Source organism: Numida meleagris, chromosome 6 (assembly GCF_002078875.1).
Source record: "Numida meleagris isolate 19003 breed g44 Domestic line chromosome 6, NumMel1.0, whole genome shotgun sequence".
Taxonomy (NCBI): Eukaryota; Metazoa; Chordata; class Aves; order Galliformes; family Numididae; genus Numida; species Numida meleagris.
In genome coordinates, this window is record NC_034414.1 from 25,409,627 (window position 1) to 25,424,131 (window position 14,505).

General features: G+C 46.6%; 1 protein-coding gene across 3 annotated transcripts in view; it reads left to right on the forward strand.

Moving 5' to 3' along the window:
- The window catches only part of TYRO3 (TYRO3 protein tyrosine kinase), a 39,606-nt gene that overhangs the window by 9,933 nt on the left and 15,168 nt on the right, over positions 1–14,505 (forward strand). For all 3 annotated transcript variants that reach the window (XM_021401980.1, XM_021401981.1, XM_021401982.1), the window contains 5 exons: positions 2,450–2,536; positions 6,662–6,777; positions 9,240–9,417; positions 9,856–9,998; positions 11,240–11,384. In XM_021401980.1, coding sequence (XP_021257655.1) covers positions 2,450–2,536; positions 6,662–6,777; positions 9,240–9,417; positions 9,856–9,998; positions 11,240–11,384 — 669 coding nt within the window. The remainder of the gene's footprint in view (positions 1–2,449; positions 2,537–6,661; positions 6,778–9,239; positions 9,418–9,855; positions 9,999–11,239; positions 11,385–14,505) is intronic.

Sequence of the window (14,505 nt, forward strand, 5' to 3'; positions counted from 1 at the left end):
GTATTTTCTGCTGGTGCACAGGCTCCTCAGAGCTTGGGTGGAGCTAGCACTGTGATGAAGATGCTACTGGAGAGGTGATGCATTGGGTGCCTCTTTTGTTGTTCCACCTACGTGGAGGGTGTTCATGGCTTTATGAAATGACTCTGTTTGGCTTAGAAACCCAAAAGCATTCACATGTAACAGACTCCACCTCCTCTTTCCATGTACAGCCATGTCACGCACTGCTTTCCCCTCTCCCCCTTGCTCTGGTCTTGCAGCCATGCTGGATGCTCTTGTCATTAAAACCTGACCTCTTCATGTAGTTTGGCACTTTCGGGTTGTTTGCATTGGTGCTGAAATGGGTTGGTTGACATCCTTGGAGACCAAGGTTTGCTCTGGAGCAGGGGGTAGCGCGTGGTGGTAACACTGCCTTCCCACCAGGAGCTGGTAGTATTTCAGGCTCTCCTCAGCCTGCTTTCAGGATAGGGTGGTGTATATCTACCAGTAGCTATTCTTGTCATTAACCTCCTACAGGTAACTTAATTCTAGTTACTTGTCCAACAGCTTTGTGATGCATTTCTGTGCTACTATTATTGTTGGCAACCCCAGTCAAACTTGAACTAGCTAGGTTTTATGACTCAGATTCATCTCTGGGGCCTCTTCCTCAGCGTTAATAGAGTTAACACCCAGGGGGAGTTTGTTTCTCTAAATCTCTGGCCATCCTTCAAGCTATCCAATCCTATTAAGCTTTCCCTTTAAACCTAATTTGTATGTAAATCAAAACTTGGTTTGTGATTTGCGATGGTTTTATCATCTGCTCCCTCTTTTACGTAGTCACTGGATGCCGTTCCAAGTTGGAAATGAAAACTGCTCCCTTGTGATATGATCTGCTGGTTGAAATGAAAACTGAAAAGACTGATAATTGAAAGGGGAAAAATGATTTTTAAAAAGTCTCCTTTCTTCTCCTGACCTCACTTTGTGGTGCCTCACTAAACTTTTGACATTGCAGGGCAGTGGTGGAGCTGAAAGGCCAGGTGCTGGCATTTTATCTTTTTTATTTAATCATAAGGGAAAAAACAAAATCGATAGTTTTCTCACCTGCAAACTCACTTCTGAATTACTTAGAATTTTAACTGTACAGGACTCGTTGGGATTTTCCTTGGGGAGATCTTGTCTTTGCTGAGGCATGTCAAAAAATGGTTGGTCACGCATTGTTAGCTAAAGAAAATGTCAAATCATGGAGAAAACAATGATTAAGTAGTGTCCAGAAAGCAAACCTTTAGAAGATTTGTCAAGCAGTGTGGTAAAAGGACTGTTGTGTTGGGAAAGGAGTGCTGGCAGTGGTGTTGGAGAGCAAGGGGGTCGTGGTTTGTGGTGCTCTTTGCATTTTCCTGTGTTTGATCCCATCTTTGGGAAGTGCCTCACGTGTCAGGTGCTCCTCCGCTCTGCTGCGTGCTGGCAGCCTTTTCCTCTGGCTGATGGGTGAGCGGAAGGATCTAAAATGTATTGTTCTTTTATGTTGTGGCAGTCCCTCCTCTCCTCTACTACATCATCTTTGCAGTGCTGTCAGTCTCAAGCTCTTGGAATATGAATCACTGGGTAAAGACAGACATTGTGCAGGCTGTACCATGTGGTTCTGAGAGACCTTTTCCCCTCTGAACTGCACGCCCATAGTGTGCCAGCGCTTAATCTTTCTCAGATAGAGCCCTATTAGGCAGTTGAGGGCCAAACAGAATGAAAAAAAGTGCTGTTTGGTCACGATTCTCTAGGCAGCTTTGCAAATGTGTCCCAGTCATGCTCAATTAACAATACCCATATGCATCTTGGAGCAGTTGGATATCAGTATGATGCCATGTTCAGGCCTTGTGGGATGGATAGGTGCTCACAGAAGAGAGGGTGCATAACCATCCCGTTTACTGAGTCACTCCTGCAAAGTGCCTCCATGCTGATACAGCAGCATTTTGCTTTCATTTCCTTTGCATGTCTTCCAAAGTTGGATGCAAGGCGAGGGGCAGGTGGGCATTAGCTGGAAGCCCACACATCTGGCTGGAAGCCAGCCTAGTGGTGGCTGTGCAGGTTGTAGAGGAGCTCAGGTGTCAGGCTGAGGCCTGGAGTGCTGATGGCTGTGCAGACACGTGCTTCAGCATGATCCTTGCTCCAAGGAAGCGGCATGTGAGAAAGGGACATCTTCTGATTGAGTGCTGTGACCTGCTGTTCTGCCAGGTTCATCCTTCTTTTGCAGTGCTTTTGGAAGCTCCGAGGGAGGCTCTTCTACATTGCCACACTCTCTCCATTAAAAACGTGGTTAGCACGTTAATTACATTGAAATCCACGTGCTTTTCATTGGCACCCAGCTCAGCCCTCCAACTGCCTGTACAGCACAAGCTGGATATCACACCACTGAAATTCTGCTGAAGATTGGATTATATAGCTGTTTATGTTTTCTTTCCTTTTCTTGGCTGATTTCCAGGTATTAATCAAAGCACAGTGTTCTCCTGCGAAGCTCACAACGTAAAGGGTTTGTCTTCGTCTCGGACAGCCACTGTTCAGATTAAAGGTGAGAGGATGGGGACGGGAGGCGGGTTTGCACTGTGGGGAGTGGAGGAAGGGCTCCTTAACGTGAGGGCCTGCCTTGGAGCTGGCAGTGAGCTGCTGTCTACAGCTCTCAGCAGCCAAAAGGATGCTTTGTGCTCTGCTGGCAGGGCTCTTGCTGCGCAGGGCCCTGTCCCAGGCTGTTGGAAATAAAGGACATCTGATTCAGGAATGGAAATGGGATGTCAAATAGCACTTTCTGCTTGAAAAGGAGGGGGTCGGAGCCATCAGATTGTTTGTGAGAGATGTGGCTGGATATCATCTAAACCATCTCTGGGGAAGCCTTTGCTGCCTGGAGATAGATGGGTATTCTTAGTGCTAAAGAGGCCATTACTTCTGCTTGCTTCAGTTGGCATCACATTAGATGTTGAAAAAAGACATGGAAGGCAATCACCAGTGGCCAATAAAGCCTACTCATCCGCATTGGTTTTATGGATTTTACTTTGATGTTCTTCACCCTTTAGAAACTAAATCAAAACAATTCTGTGCCCTTTCCATGGGCAGCTGCCATTCAGAGTCCCTAAGCTGATGGCAAATCTCCATGCATCTGGGTGACTAAAACAGGATTAAGCGGAGCAGTCAGCTCTTTCCCTCCTCTTCATGTTGGAATGCTTCTGCATTTGAATTTTTTGTCGTGCTTTAATGCACATTAAATCACTTGATTATCAGTTCCAGGATAGACATGTCACAAAAATCATTTGTTCCAAGAAATAGCTTATTGCTCAGCCTGAGTAACAGCAACCGCTTATGTCTGTATCAGACTCACAATTGTAGCAGGGAGCGTGCATTGAAGTGTAGCTCAAAATCCAGATGTAGATCTGCCATTCCTACAGTGTGTTTTTCTTCGGGACAAACATTGTGGTTACTGCTATGCCAAGAATGCAGTGTGCTGCACTAGGAAGATTTACAACTTAATTTAAAAACCTTTGGAGTTGTTGCCTTAAAGGCTTGTCTGCGCAGGGGAATTAGTTATTGAGGAATATATCTTCTAAGGATATTTTTATCCTGGGATAGAGTTTAGTTCACAGAGCTATTAAGCTTTAAAAATTGCATAATGCCATAATTGGAGATAACGTTTGACATAAACAAGCTTTTTTCTTTTTTTATCTTTTTTTTTTTTTTTAAATGTTAACACTTGTTTAACCATAGATAAGATGATGGGATAAAGCAAGAAGTGCTTCAAATGCTTCAGGGTCAACCATCACATCATGAACCAACACAACTTATTTGTGAAGGACTTACACCTTCATATACCTGTGCGCACACTTCAGAGCTGAGCAAAGTGAGTTTCAGTGGTTTGGCAGACAATATGCCAGAATGTGACGTCTTCTGAAGAGACACAAACAGGTTTTAAATGTCAAGTCTGGAGCTGTAGTTTCATAGTTCTAACTGCAATACCTCAAAGATCTATCTAAAAGAGAAGTTATAAACTTAGGGAAGGGGTGAGGTGCTTCTAAAGAGCAACAATTGAAAGATGTGGAACAAACGCTGTCAGAATTCAAGCAGAGCTTCCCAACAAGGGCATCAGCAGGAAAAGGAATTGACCCAGATAATGTTCATTTAGTCCTTGATCCTATAAACATGTGAACCTGCAAGATACTATTCCTGGGAGCAGTTGTCTGTACGTGTATGGTCAGGGTCTTCCTCTTTTTCACAGCTCCATCTGCTAATGAGGACTCTGAAGTCTTTCTACAATTTATTAAACCATTTGTTTCTTCTGTGTTTCCAGAGGCAAATATTTTTGTTAGGGCATTAACAAACTGCTAACATTTCTTCCTCTCTGCTACTGTTGTTGTTCATTATCTATTCTCCGTAGTGCCCACAATGTGCTGGTGTACTCCAAGCAGAAAATTACTGTTATTGTAGCCCACAGTCCTCAGCAGTGCACAAAGCCCCATTGTTTCAGGTGCTGCAAACACAGGGGAAGTGTAACACGTAATCTTAATGCTTAAGCTGCTGTTTTCAGGCTGCCTTTGCTCTCATGTGTGCAGCTAGGACTTTTAGGGTCGTATCATGTGTTTCACAGTACGACTTTTTTTTTCAGTTTTTTTTCAGTTTTTTTTCAGCATGTGATGGGGAAGTGCATCTGTCTCTCCTGCATGCTGCAGAATTAGGGGAAGGTGTGAGCAAGCTGACCCTCTTCAGCTACACAGTGTATGTGTGTTAGCAGCTGATAGTTGTCACTGGTAATATAGCTCATTCCTCCTTCAGACCCACAGTCTGGGATTGAAAATAGCACTGCTGAACCCCGAAATCATCATAGAGTCATAGAATCATTAAGGTTGGAAAAGACCTCTAGGATCATTCAGTCCAGCCGTCAGCCCATCCCCAGCATGCCTACTAACCATCTCCCACAGTGCCACATCCACACGTTTCTTGAGCACCTCCAGGGATGGTGACTCCGTCACCTCCCTGGGAGGCCCATTTTGGTGCCTCACCGCTTCTTCTGAGAAGAAATGTTTCCTAACATCCAACCTGAACTTCCCCTAGCACAACTTAAGGCTGTTGCCTTGTCCTGTTGCTGTTACCTGGGGGGAGAGGCTGACCACCACCTCGCCACAGCCTCCTTTCAGGCAGTTGTAGAGAGTGATAAGGTCTCCCCTGAGGCTCTGTGTTTGTGAAAGACTTGAGGGCAATGTTTTGGTGATACCCAAGCAAGCAAAAGGACAGCCTTTTTTCTCCTAATGAACTTGAATACCAAGATCAAAGGGAAAAGAAACTAAGACACTCGGAAGTCTAAGGTATCTCACAGGGAGCTCATTGCCCGTCTTCTATCCCAGCCCTGTGCTCTGCCCCCCCATGCATATGTGCGTGTGCACACACGTGCACTGTTCCATCTGGGTGGCAGCCCCCTCTCCTGATAACAAGTTACGGGACAATGAAGGCTTTATAGGGTTAATCTGTGGCACTGTCTGTTCCCTGCCTCATCCTCTCCAGGTCTGCTGTCCTGTGTGGTGGCCCCATAGTGATGCTGGTGGCAGCACAGTGAGATGAGGAGCTCTCTGGCAGAGTGGGGATTGCAGATGAAAGGCTCCTGATTTGTGATTCTCCACTGCTTCTTTTCACTGAACACAGCCCAGGAGAGGTGGAAAATATGGTCTTTAGGTTGAACCTTGTCCTGAGGACCTTAGATTTTTGAAAGAGAACTTCTGTATCTGTTGAGATACAATAGAAAACAAATTATTCAGTGTAGCAGCATATGATTTTGAGAGGAGCGTAAGGTTAGGGAGAGATTGGTGTCTGTGAAGCTGGTCATTTTTCAGGAGCGAGACGTCTAAATTAAAGCAGAAGTGCAAGAGAGAAAAAGAGTTGGGAGGAGCATGTCAGGAGGAGAGCCTGGAGGCCCCTGCGGTGACGGAGGTATTTGGTCAGAGTGAGTGTAGAAGCGATGCTGCAGTGCTGCTCTGTGATGTAGGAAGCACGAATGCCTGATTAAATGCCTGTCTGGGAATCCTGATTTCTGTTTCTGGCTCTGCCATTAATTTGTAGTGTGGCATCAGCCACGTAATAGCACTCTGTTTGCCTCAAATTGCCTCTGTAAAACAGAATGCCTTAGAGTTTATTAACCCCAGAGCTGAAGGAGCAAGGTTCCCACCCAGGCTCTGTTCCAGGTGCTGCTGCCGCCCAGCTGTGGGGAACTGGAGTATGGTTGTACAGCGCACCCCTCCAGCTGGTGCTGGCAGAGCTGCTTTGGGGCCAGACTAAACTGGGAGAGGGATTTTAAAGCCCTGGTTTGTTCACAGTGCAGGCCCACAGACAGGGCTGCGTCACATTTTGCAATGGAGGGGGCAGGGAAGAGGGCTGAACAGTGCAGGTGAGAGCATCACCCCCTGCGCTGCTACCAAAGAGTAGCTGCCAGCGTGCATCCAGCAAGCGTGCTGCACTTGTAAAGAATGGATATGGATAGCTTGTTCAATGTTAAGGTAATCGTTTCATTCACCACAGTCAGGAACACTCTGAAGATGTGATATTGTACCATTTCTGTCTGCAATTTCATTGCATAATTTCTAGCCTCAAGGCTCTGTGCATTTCCATGTGAATACCTGCTCGGCTCTGTAGATGCTGAAAAGTCTCTTTGTTTCCTTTCCAGCCATGCCTCTGCCGCCCCGCAACGTGACCGTGAGCCAGGTCACCAGCAACAATGCCAGTGTGGTCTGGGTGCCGGGGTTTGATGGCCGTGCTCCCCTCCATTCTTGCACTCTTCAGGTACGAGCTGTCCCGTTGGCAGCTCCAGTTGTCCCCTCTAATGACAACAATACGCTCTGGGTTTTCTGCATGAAGAATGAGACTTGCCGGGGCCACTGCCCTGAGGAGTTTGTGGGGCATAGGGTGGTACAGGAGAAGTGGGGGTGATAGTGGAAGGTGACAAGTTGGGCTTTTTCATACGAGGTCAAGCACGTTTGTATGTTTTCATAGAACCATAGAATGGTTTAAAGTAATTTTAAGCCCTGCCTCTAAATCTTGTTTGGTTTTCTGCTGTCAAAGCATCCTTGAGCTCCAGCTGGTGCTCAGCACTCAAGATCTCTGAAAAGGGGGATCCTGTCTTTAAATTCCTGGAAACAATGGTCCAACTTCAGGCAGAGTTAGTTTCCAGTGTACGCATTTACTGTAAGATAGATCAAACAGCAGCCAGCGTCCAGGAGAAATGGCAATTCCTGGAGCAAACAGCGCAGCTGGGCACGCTCCCTCTGGGCTCATCTGTGGGTGTGGATGGGGAGCCCCTTTGCATTCCCCACCTGATTACAGTGCTAATAGGAGCTGCAGAGGAATGTTTGTGGTGTGTTGCCAACTATGCAGAGGAGTAAGGATTACAAGCACAAGGTATGCTGGAAGCAGCCTGGCTAATTTCCTTGTAGAGCTCTTTTATTTGGAAGGCAGGGAGGAAACCAGAGGTTTCATGCTCTGATGTTTATTCCTGATCACAAGTAAAAGAAACTGTCATCCAGATTTAGCTCCCTGGCAGAAAGAATGCCTGAATATAGCTGGCCCTGCTCTTATGTTTTTTGTTGCTGCTTCTGTTCTCGTTCGCAGCTGAAAATTGCTTTCTTCCTGCTTCACAAAGCCGAGCGAGCTCCAGTTGAAGCAGCCCATTCTCTCTGGGTTGCTTGCTCATTGGCTTCAGCAATGCTAATCTCTCTGGGGTTTGAGTTCCTCTTGCACTTTTGGCAGGGAGTGAGGGAACGAGGACATGAGGAAAAGAGGCCAAACAGAGCGGCTTGGGTTCTGCCCGCTCAGCAGTCTCTCGCCCTCCTCTTAGCCTCGCAGACTTTTTGTGTTTTGAGGACAAAGTTGCTGCATCTGGATCTAGGAGCAGGTTAACCCAGCAGTCATCTCTGTCGGCAGAAAGCTGCCTTTGCTCTTGTCGGCTTCGGCAGCAGGAATGCAACGGTTCGTCTTCCCTCCGGCTCCCAGGGCTCTGGTTTTGTGAGAGCCAGTGACCCACATTCCCATGTGAGAACGCGCACGCTCCTGGCTCGCAGTGAGGGAGCGATTGTCCTCTGCTGGGGCCGTGCGGGAGGAGGAGGGGCACTCAGCCCTCTGCTCTGGCGTTGTGGCCTAGCAGCGTGTGTCCCGCATGCCCCCTGCTAGGGTGGGCAGATCACTTCTGCCAGGGATGGGGCAGGATATCACCATGTTCACACACTGTTAACACGAGCCGAGCTCCAGGGAATAAAGGGGGCAGGTGTTAGACCCCCTCCTCTTCAGAGTAATGGGCAGAGATGCGCCATCAGCACAGGGGGCTTTTGTACAAAAGTCTGATTGTTTTCTCCCTGCTTTGGAGTACACTGATAATGACAACAATATGCTTTTCTATTAAGGAAACTTGAGAACTGTTCTTTTTCTCAGCCAGATAAATTAGTGGGCTGAAAGTATGTGTGGGATTGAGCAGGGAGGAAGGTTGCTACAGTCTCAGAGAATGCAAAGTCCGCACAAGTGTCTCACTTTTGTCATACGACTTGCCTTTACTTCTAGCTCTGCTACTTCGTATGTGCTTGAGAAGAGAGATGGGCTGAGCCTGGGCGCTACACAGAGATCTCTGCTATTGTCAGTACAAAGCAAGTGGGAACATTGAAGCTGCCTGTGCATTAAAAGCACACAGCACTGTCAGATTGGAATTAACATCCCTGTTGCGTAGGAGTTGAGATCTCAAGGGAGAAGGCGGGGGAAAAGGAGGATTGCAGGAGTGATAAGAAGTTTATTTTCAATTTGGTTTGAAACAGTTCAGCTGAACCAAGCCACTGGTGTCTGCCAGGCCTTTAATCCGCTGCCAGATGGAAAGTCCGTGAGCGTCCGAAAAAGAAGCTGAGTTAGAGGTGGTATGGGGCTACGGGGAAGTTGATCTAACCCTGCTCATTGCCCAAAGCCTCAGAAGCAAGATGCTAGCACTCCAAGCAACAGGCACACTCCATTTTCTTTAGAGGAAATGATAATCAAGTGTAGAATTTTTAGCATAGGTACAGAAATGTTTTTAAATGTGGAACCAAATTTTCACCTGGTGGAAAGTCACTGTGTTGCCAAAGATAAGGGTGTGATGTCACTTAAGCAAATAAAGCATTGCTCATGGTTCTTATTTGACAACTCCCTTTCCACAACTGATACCTTATCTATGCCTCTATGGACCTGTTTTTCACATAGTAAAACACTGCTTTGTTTCATGCTTGGCTCAGGTTGCCGAGTCCCCAGACGGCCAGGAGGTCTCCACCGAAGTCGCCCCAGTGCCCCCTTTTGCCTACGGCGTGCAGGGCCTGAAGCACTCCACCAACTACAGCGTTCGCGTGCAGTGCAGCAATGAGATGGGCAGCTCCCCTTTCACAGAGAGGGTTTACTTCCAGACACTGGAGCTTGGTAAGCAAATAGCAACGAGTTCTCAAGGTGGTTCTGAAGCTGAAAAAGAGATGGGGATGAACTTCATCGAACTCCTTGCAAGTTCCTAAACACAAGAGGGGTTATGCTGTCAGATTGCTTGTCAGCTCTGAGGGCCTCCTAACATAAAATGTTAATACATATTCCAATGTGGCTAACAGCTATGATGCATGAGAAACAAACTGATCCAGCCACAGCGCTCCTGCATGCTCCCTGACGTCCTTGGGATGTTGACTGATCTTATCTTCTCCACTTGAAACCAACATAGTGGTTGGTGGTTTGCAGGATTGGTTTCTCCCCTCATGCTGTCTCTTCTGGCTGATCTCAGGAAAGGGGGTCAGTCTGTCTTTTCAGTGACTTTTAGTATGGACAGGGCCTGATTTTCCTGCACAGTGATTGTGTTCCATCCTCTGCCTTCAGCTCCAAGCAGCACCCCACAAAATATCCATGTGATCCAAACGGATCCTGGTTTGGTTTTGGAGTGGGAAGGCGTGGCTCCAGATGTGCTGAAAGAAAATGTCCTGGGATACAGGCTGGAGTGGATTCAGGATAACGTGACTCAGGTAACAGATCGAGGGGGAGCTGAGTCGTTGCACACAGAGTCAGAGAACGGTCAGATTACATTTCTGGGCATGAGGGTCCCTCATCTTTTATCCAGACCAGGGGTTAGATTGCTGACATCGCTCTTGTGTAAATGTGTCCATTCTGATTTGCAGCAATTCATGATACTGCCTCAATATTTGGACCCAGTTAATGCAAAATTCCTTTGCATGAATGCTCATGTGTAGATAGACGAGTTCCCTGCTGTTCCTTGTGCAACAAGGACAGCAGAGAGGGATTTGGTTCATCCCTGCCCCTTTCCAGTTCTGTCCCAAAAGCAGCTCAGAGTGCAGGATCTCTCTCTTGTGACAGGACTTGGTTTTTCAAATCCTAGTAGCAGGGTGTGCTTAACAAATGGAGGAGTTACATAGTAAATGACAAAAAGAAGGTTGCAGATTAATTTACAGTATGTGGGGAGTTGAAAGGACCCTGTCAGGGTAGAAGGCCTTTCATTTGATTCTCAATGTTGACCTTCCCCAGGTATCTGCCTTTGAAGTTCACAGCATTTCTTATGGTTTCTCGCTCCTTAATATGCATTCACCAGCACCTATTAATGATGAACAAGCTTGTAATAACAAGCAGCAAGAGAAACTTATTTCCTTTCTTTCATGACCCATTTCATACTAGGCCAGTGTTACTGACTTTCTGAAAGATAATATTGTGAATTCCCATTGAATTCACATTGTGTCAGCAGTGGAAACTTCACATGGCTTTACTGCAAATGATGTGTAAGAAGGTCCCCAAAACTGCTACAAATATGTAGGTTTCATCTTCCTAAGTGAAAACTGGCCATGAAATTCAGAAGCAATTTGGGATTTGGTCAGTAAGTTAAAGCACACAAGATTCCTCCTTCGGATTGAAATTGTCAGATACCTTGCAGTGTGTTAGTTCATCTTTGTGTCTAAAACAGATGAAGCAATTGTGTCTTTTAACAAGAAAAAAAATTCTATGGGAACTTTCATAGAAGGATCTCAAAGAAGGAAATCATTGAACTTTCTATCTTCCGTGCACCCTGGGAAACTGTTAGTGATTTTTGAGAAGAGAAACCCAAGGTGACACCCCAAGTCAGTGGTGAAACTGAGACTAGAGCAGGAGACTCAGCTCCTGGCCCTTGTAGCACCAAGGAAGTACACAGTAATGGTTTGTCATAGGGATTTTAGCTCCCTTTTCAGACATCTTACAGCTTGTTGCCATTTGCTTTCAGGGGGAGATGATCGTGCAGGACACAAAAGCAAATCTCACAACGTGGAACCCTCTCAAAGACCTAATCATCAGGGTGTGTGTGCTGAACTCGGCTGGGTGCGGACCATGGAGTGACCTCTTCCTGCTGGAAGCCCAGGAGGTCATGGGTGAGTGTCCGCTGCCACTCCTTCACACAGGGGAGAGAAGTAAGCAATAGAAAAGGTGCATTTGGAGGTTTGAAATCCCTCATTTAGGTTTGCATTTACCAGAGTAAATGTGCAAGAACTTCTCTAATGTAGGTTCTTGTTGATTTAATTTAAGACCATTCCTGACTTACTAAAGTTGAGCCTGATTTAAACCATATCTGCATAGTTTTTTGTGATGATTTTACTGAATGTGTTTATATGAAGGCAGCACGGCACTCTCCATGGAAGGGCTGAGCTACTGGTAGGAGGGGAAGGTCATGGTACAGCAGCTGTGCTGTATGTGTTGGACTCTGTGGAACAGTGTGTTGGGGGCAAAGAGCGTGTGTATGCAGATCACGTTCCCAGAGGTAAAGGGTAGGTTGGGTCATCAGTGCTGGTTTGCTTGTCACTTGCATTTCACAGTAAATGGGAAATAGGAGCTGGGATATGGAGAAGGTCAGGGTGGTGTATGAGGAAATGGATTTTGTCCTGCAACAGGAGCTGGGAACAGACCAAGACTGACATCTGTAATCCCTGGTGCTGACCCACTTGCTCCTTTCTTCCCAGGCCATGTGTCTGTTTTGGTCAGTCACATGGACATGGATCCTTCTGGGCTGAGGAATGGGAGAGGGGCCTGGAGGGGGCTCCCAGGAGCTGGGGAAACAGGACAGAGCAGCAAGGGGAGAACTGCAGCCCTACCTGCAGCAGTGTATTGATGCTGGCTCTAACATGCAGGTGTCTCAGAAAGGCCCCTTGGCAACTCAGTTCTTGTGATGAAGGCTGTAGTGATGGTTTGTGTGAGCACATTCACTGTGGAATCAAAGACCCCAAATTATTTAAAGTAGAACTCTTAGCCTTGGGTTGAAAGGGACATTAAAGATCATCCAGTTCCAACCTCCCTGCCATAGGCAGGATTGCCACCCACTATGTAAGGCACCAGATGACGCTGCCCAGGGACCCATCCAACCTTCATCTTGAACACCTCCAGGGATGGGGCATCCACAAACTCTCTGAGCAGCCTCTGCCAGCGCCTCACCACCTGAGTAAAAAATTTCCTCTTAACATCTAATCTAACTCTCCCCTCTTTCACTTTAAAGCCATTCCCTCTTGTCCTATCACTATCAGACTGTGTAAAAAGTCAGTCCCCCTCCTGCTTGTAAGCTCTCTTCAAGCACTGGAAGGCCTCAGTGAAGTCTCCCCAGAGCCTTCTCTTCTCTAAGCTGAACAAGCCCAATGCCTTTAGCCTTTCTCCATAGAAAGAGGTACTCCAGTACTCCAGCCCTTCGATCATCTTCATGGCCCTCCTCTGGATCTGCTCCAACACCTCCACGTCCTTCCTGTACCAGAGGCCCCAGGCCTGGACACAGTACTCCAGATGGGGTCTTACAAGGACAGAGTACATGAGGACAATCACCTCCCTCTCCCTGCTGGCCACCCCGCTTTTGATGCAGCCCAGGATACAGTTGGTCTTCTGGGCTGCAAGCACGCACTGCTGGCTTGCATGGCTTGTATCAAGCTTTCCATCCTCCAGAGGATGTAGGATTTGCATATTACAGGGAGCTAGAATGGAATAATCCCAAAAACACAAAACGTTTGCTTGTTTTTATTTACAAACCACTTCAAAAAAGCATTGGGGAACACTGCATGCTTTGGCCAAGTGCTATCTGAAAGCATGTGTATTTGTTCACATTCATAACGGCCTGGAAATAAAGGTTCACTGTGGAAAAGCTGATAGGCCCTAAGCAGCAGAGCTGCAGAAATACTGCAGTTTTGTTTCAGGCCTGGTAGAAAATATAAGTTGCTTCCCTTCCTAAAATAGCAAGCTGGCACGGGTTGCTTTCAGTGAGAAATGCCAGGAGTGGTTTCTGACCAGCTCCCAGTGCGGCAGCAGGGATGACTAAGCTTGTATAAACTTTAAGGCATATTTGTCATCACAGCAAGCTAGTAGGAGCTCCACCCTGCCTATGCAGAGATCTTGTGCACCATTAACAAAGAGCGTTTTAGTGTGTTCAGAAGCATCCTCAGTGTAAACCTCTCTCTTTCAATGCAGAGAGAGGAAAGGAATAGTCTAATAGTGTTTTTTTTCTATCTGTAATCTTCATGATTTCAGGCAGGAGAGGTCTTTTGGATTGTTTTTCCACACCTTTGCAATAGAAGGCCTCCTACAGAAATAAAAAGACTTCTTTCATCATCAAAGGGATCCTAAATCCTCATTTAAGCTCATCCAGTAACACTGTCTTCTGTCTGCCTTGTGCAGTCTTAAGGCATATGCTGGTCAGAAGAGGGGAGAGCAAGAGGTGGGAAAGCGACAGAGCTGGGGAGGGAGAGGCAACTCATTCTTGGGCTGCAGCCATCCTCCTTAGCTCAGTGGCAAGAGAGGGAAGCCAAGATCTGGGGCAGAGCAGGAGAAGCGGTGAATTTCAACATTCATTTCTGTTTCTGACATGTTTGCTGTAAACTGGGATGGGCTCCTGACTCCTAGCAGTTTAGAAACAAGGAGAATCACTTTGATTTGTTTTGTTTTCATCTGTCCTCCTTTTGGAGGAACCCCTCCCTTGAAGTGACCTAAATCCCTGCTCTCTACCAGGCCAGAGCAGACAGAGTAGATAAATAGACTGAGAGAGGCTTGTCTCACTGTGGGCCAAGGAAACCTTATTGTTAGCTATCAGAAAGGACCTTTTATATCAGCGTTGTTCCCTGTTTCTCTCCTGATTGTTTGATGGCAACACCCCAAGTGATTGGCTTGGGAATTGTGGAGAGGGTCAGAGTTAGCTTGCGTTGTATTTTAGTTGCACTTCTGTTTCAGATCCCCCTCCCTTGTCATTAGCAGCCTTGAAGGCCAGGTCAAAAGGTATCCTAAAAATGAGAGCCTGTAAAACTCTCTGTGTGGGAAGAGAATGAGAGTCACTGAAGGAAGATAAGATGCTGATGGATAGGTGCTAGAGCTCTGATAATTTTTTGTAAGAGAATTCTCCAGAGCTCTGTTTCCTTAAGCCTTGCCTGTTTTATAGACTAACAATGCTTACTTGAAAACGTGGATGGTAAGGCTTGACAATGCAGCCAGTAAACAAACTGCAGAAGCCCTTTGCCTGCTTGGACTCTG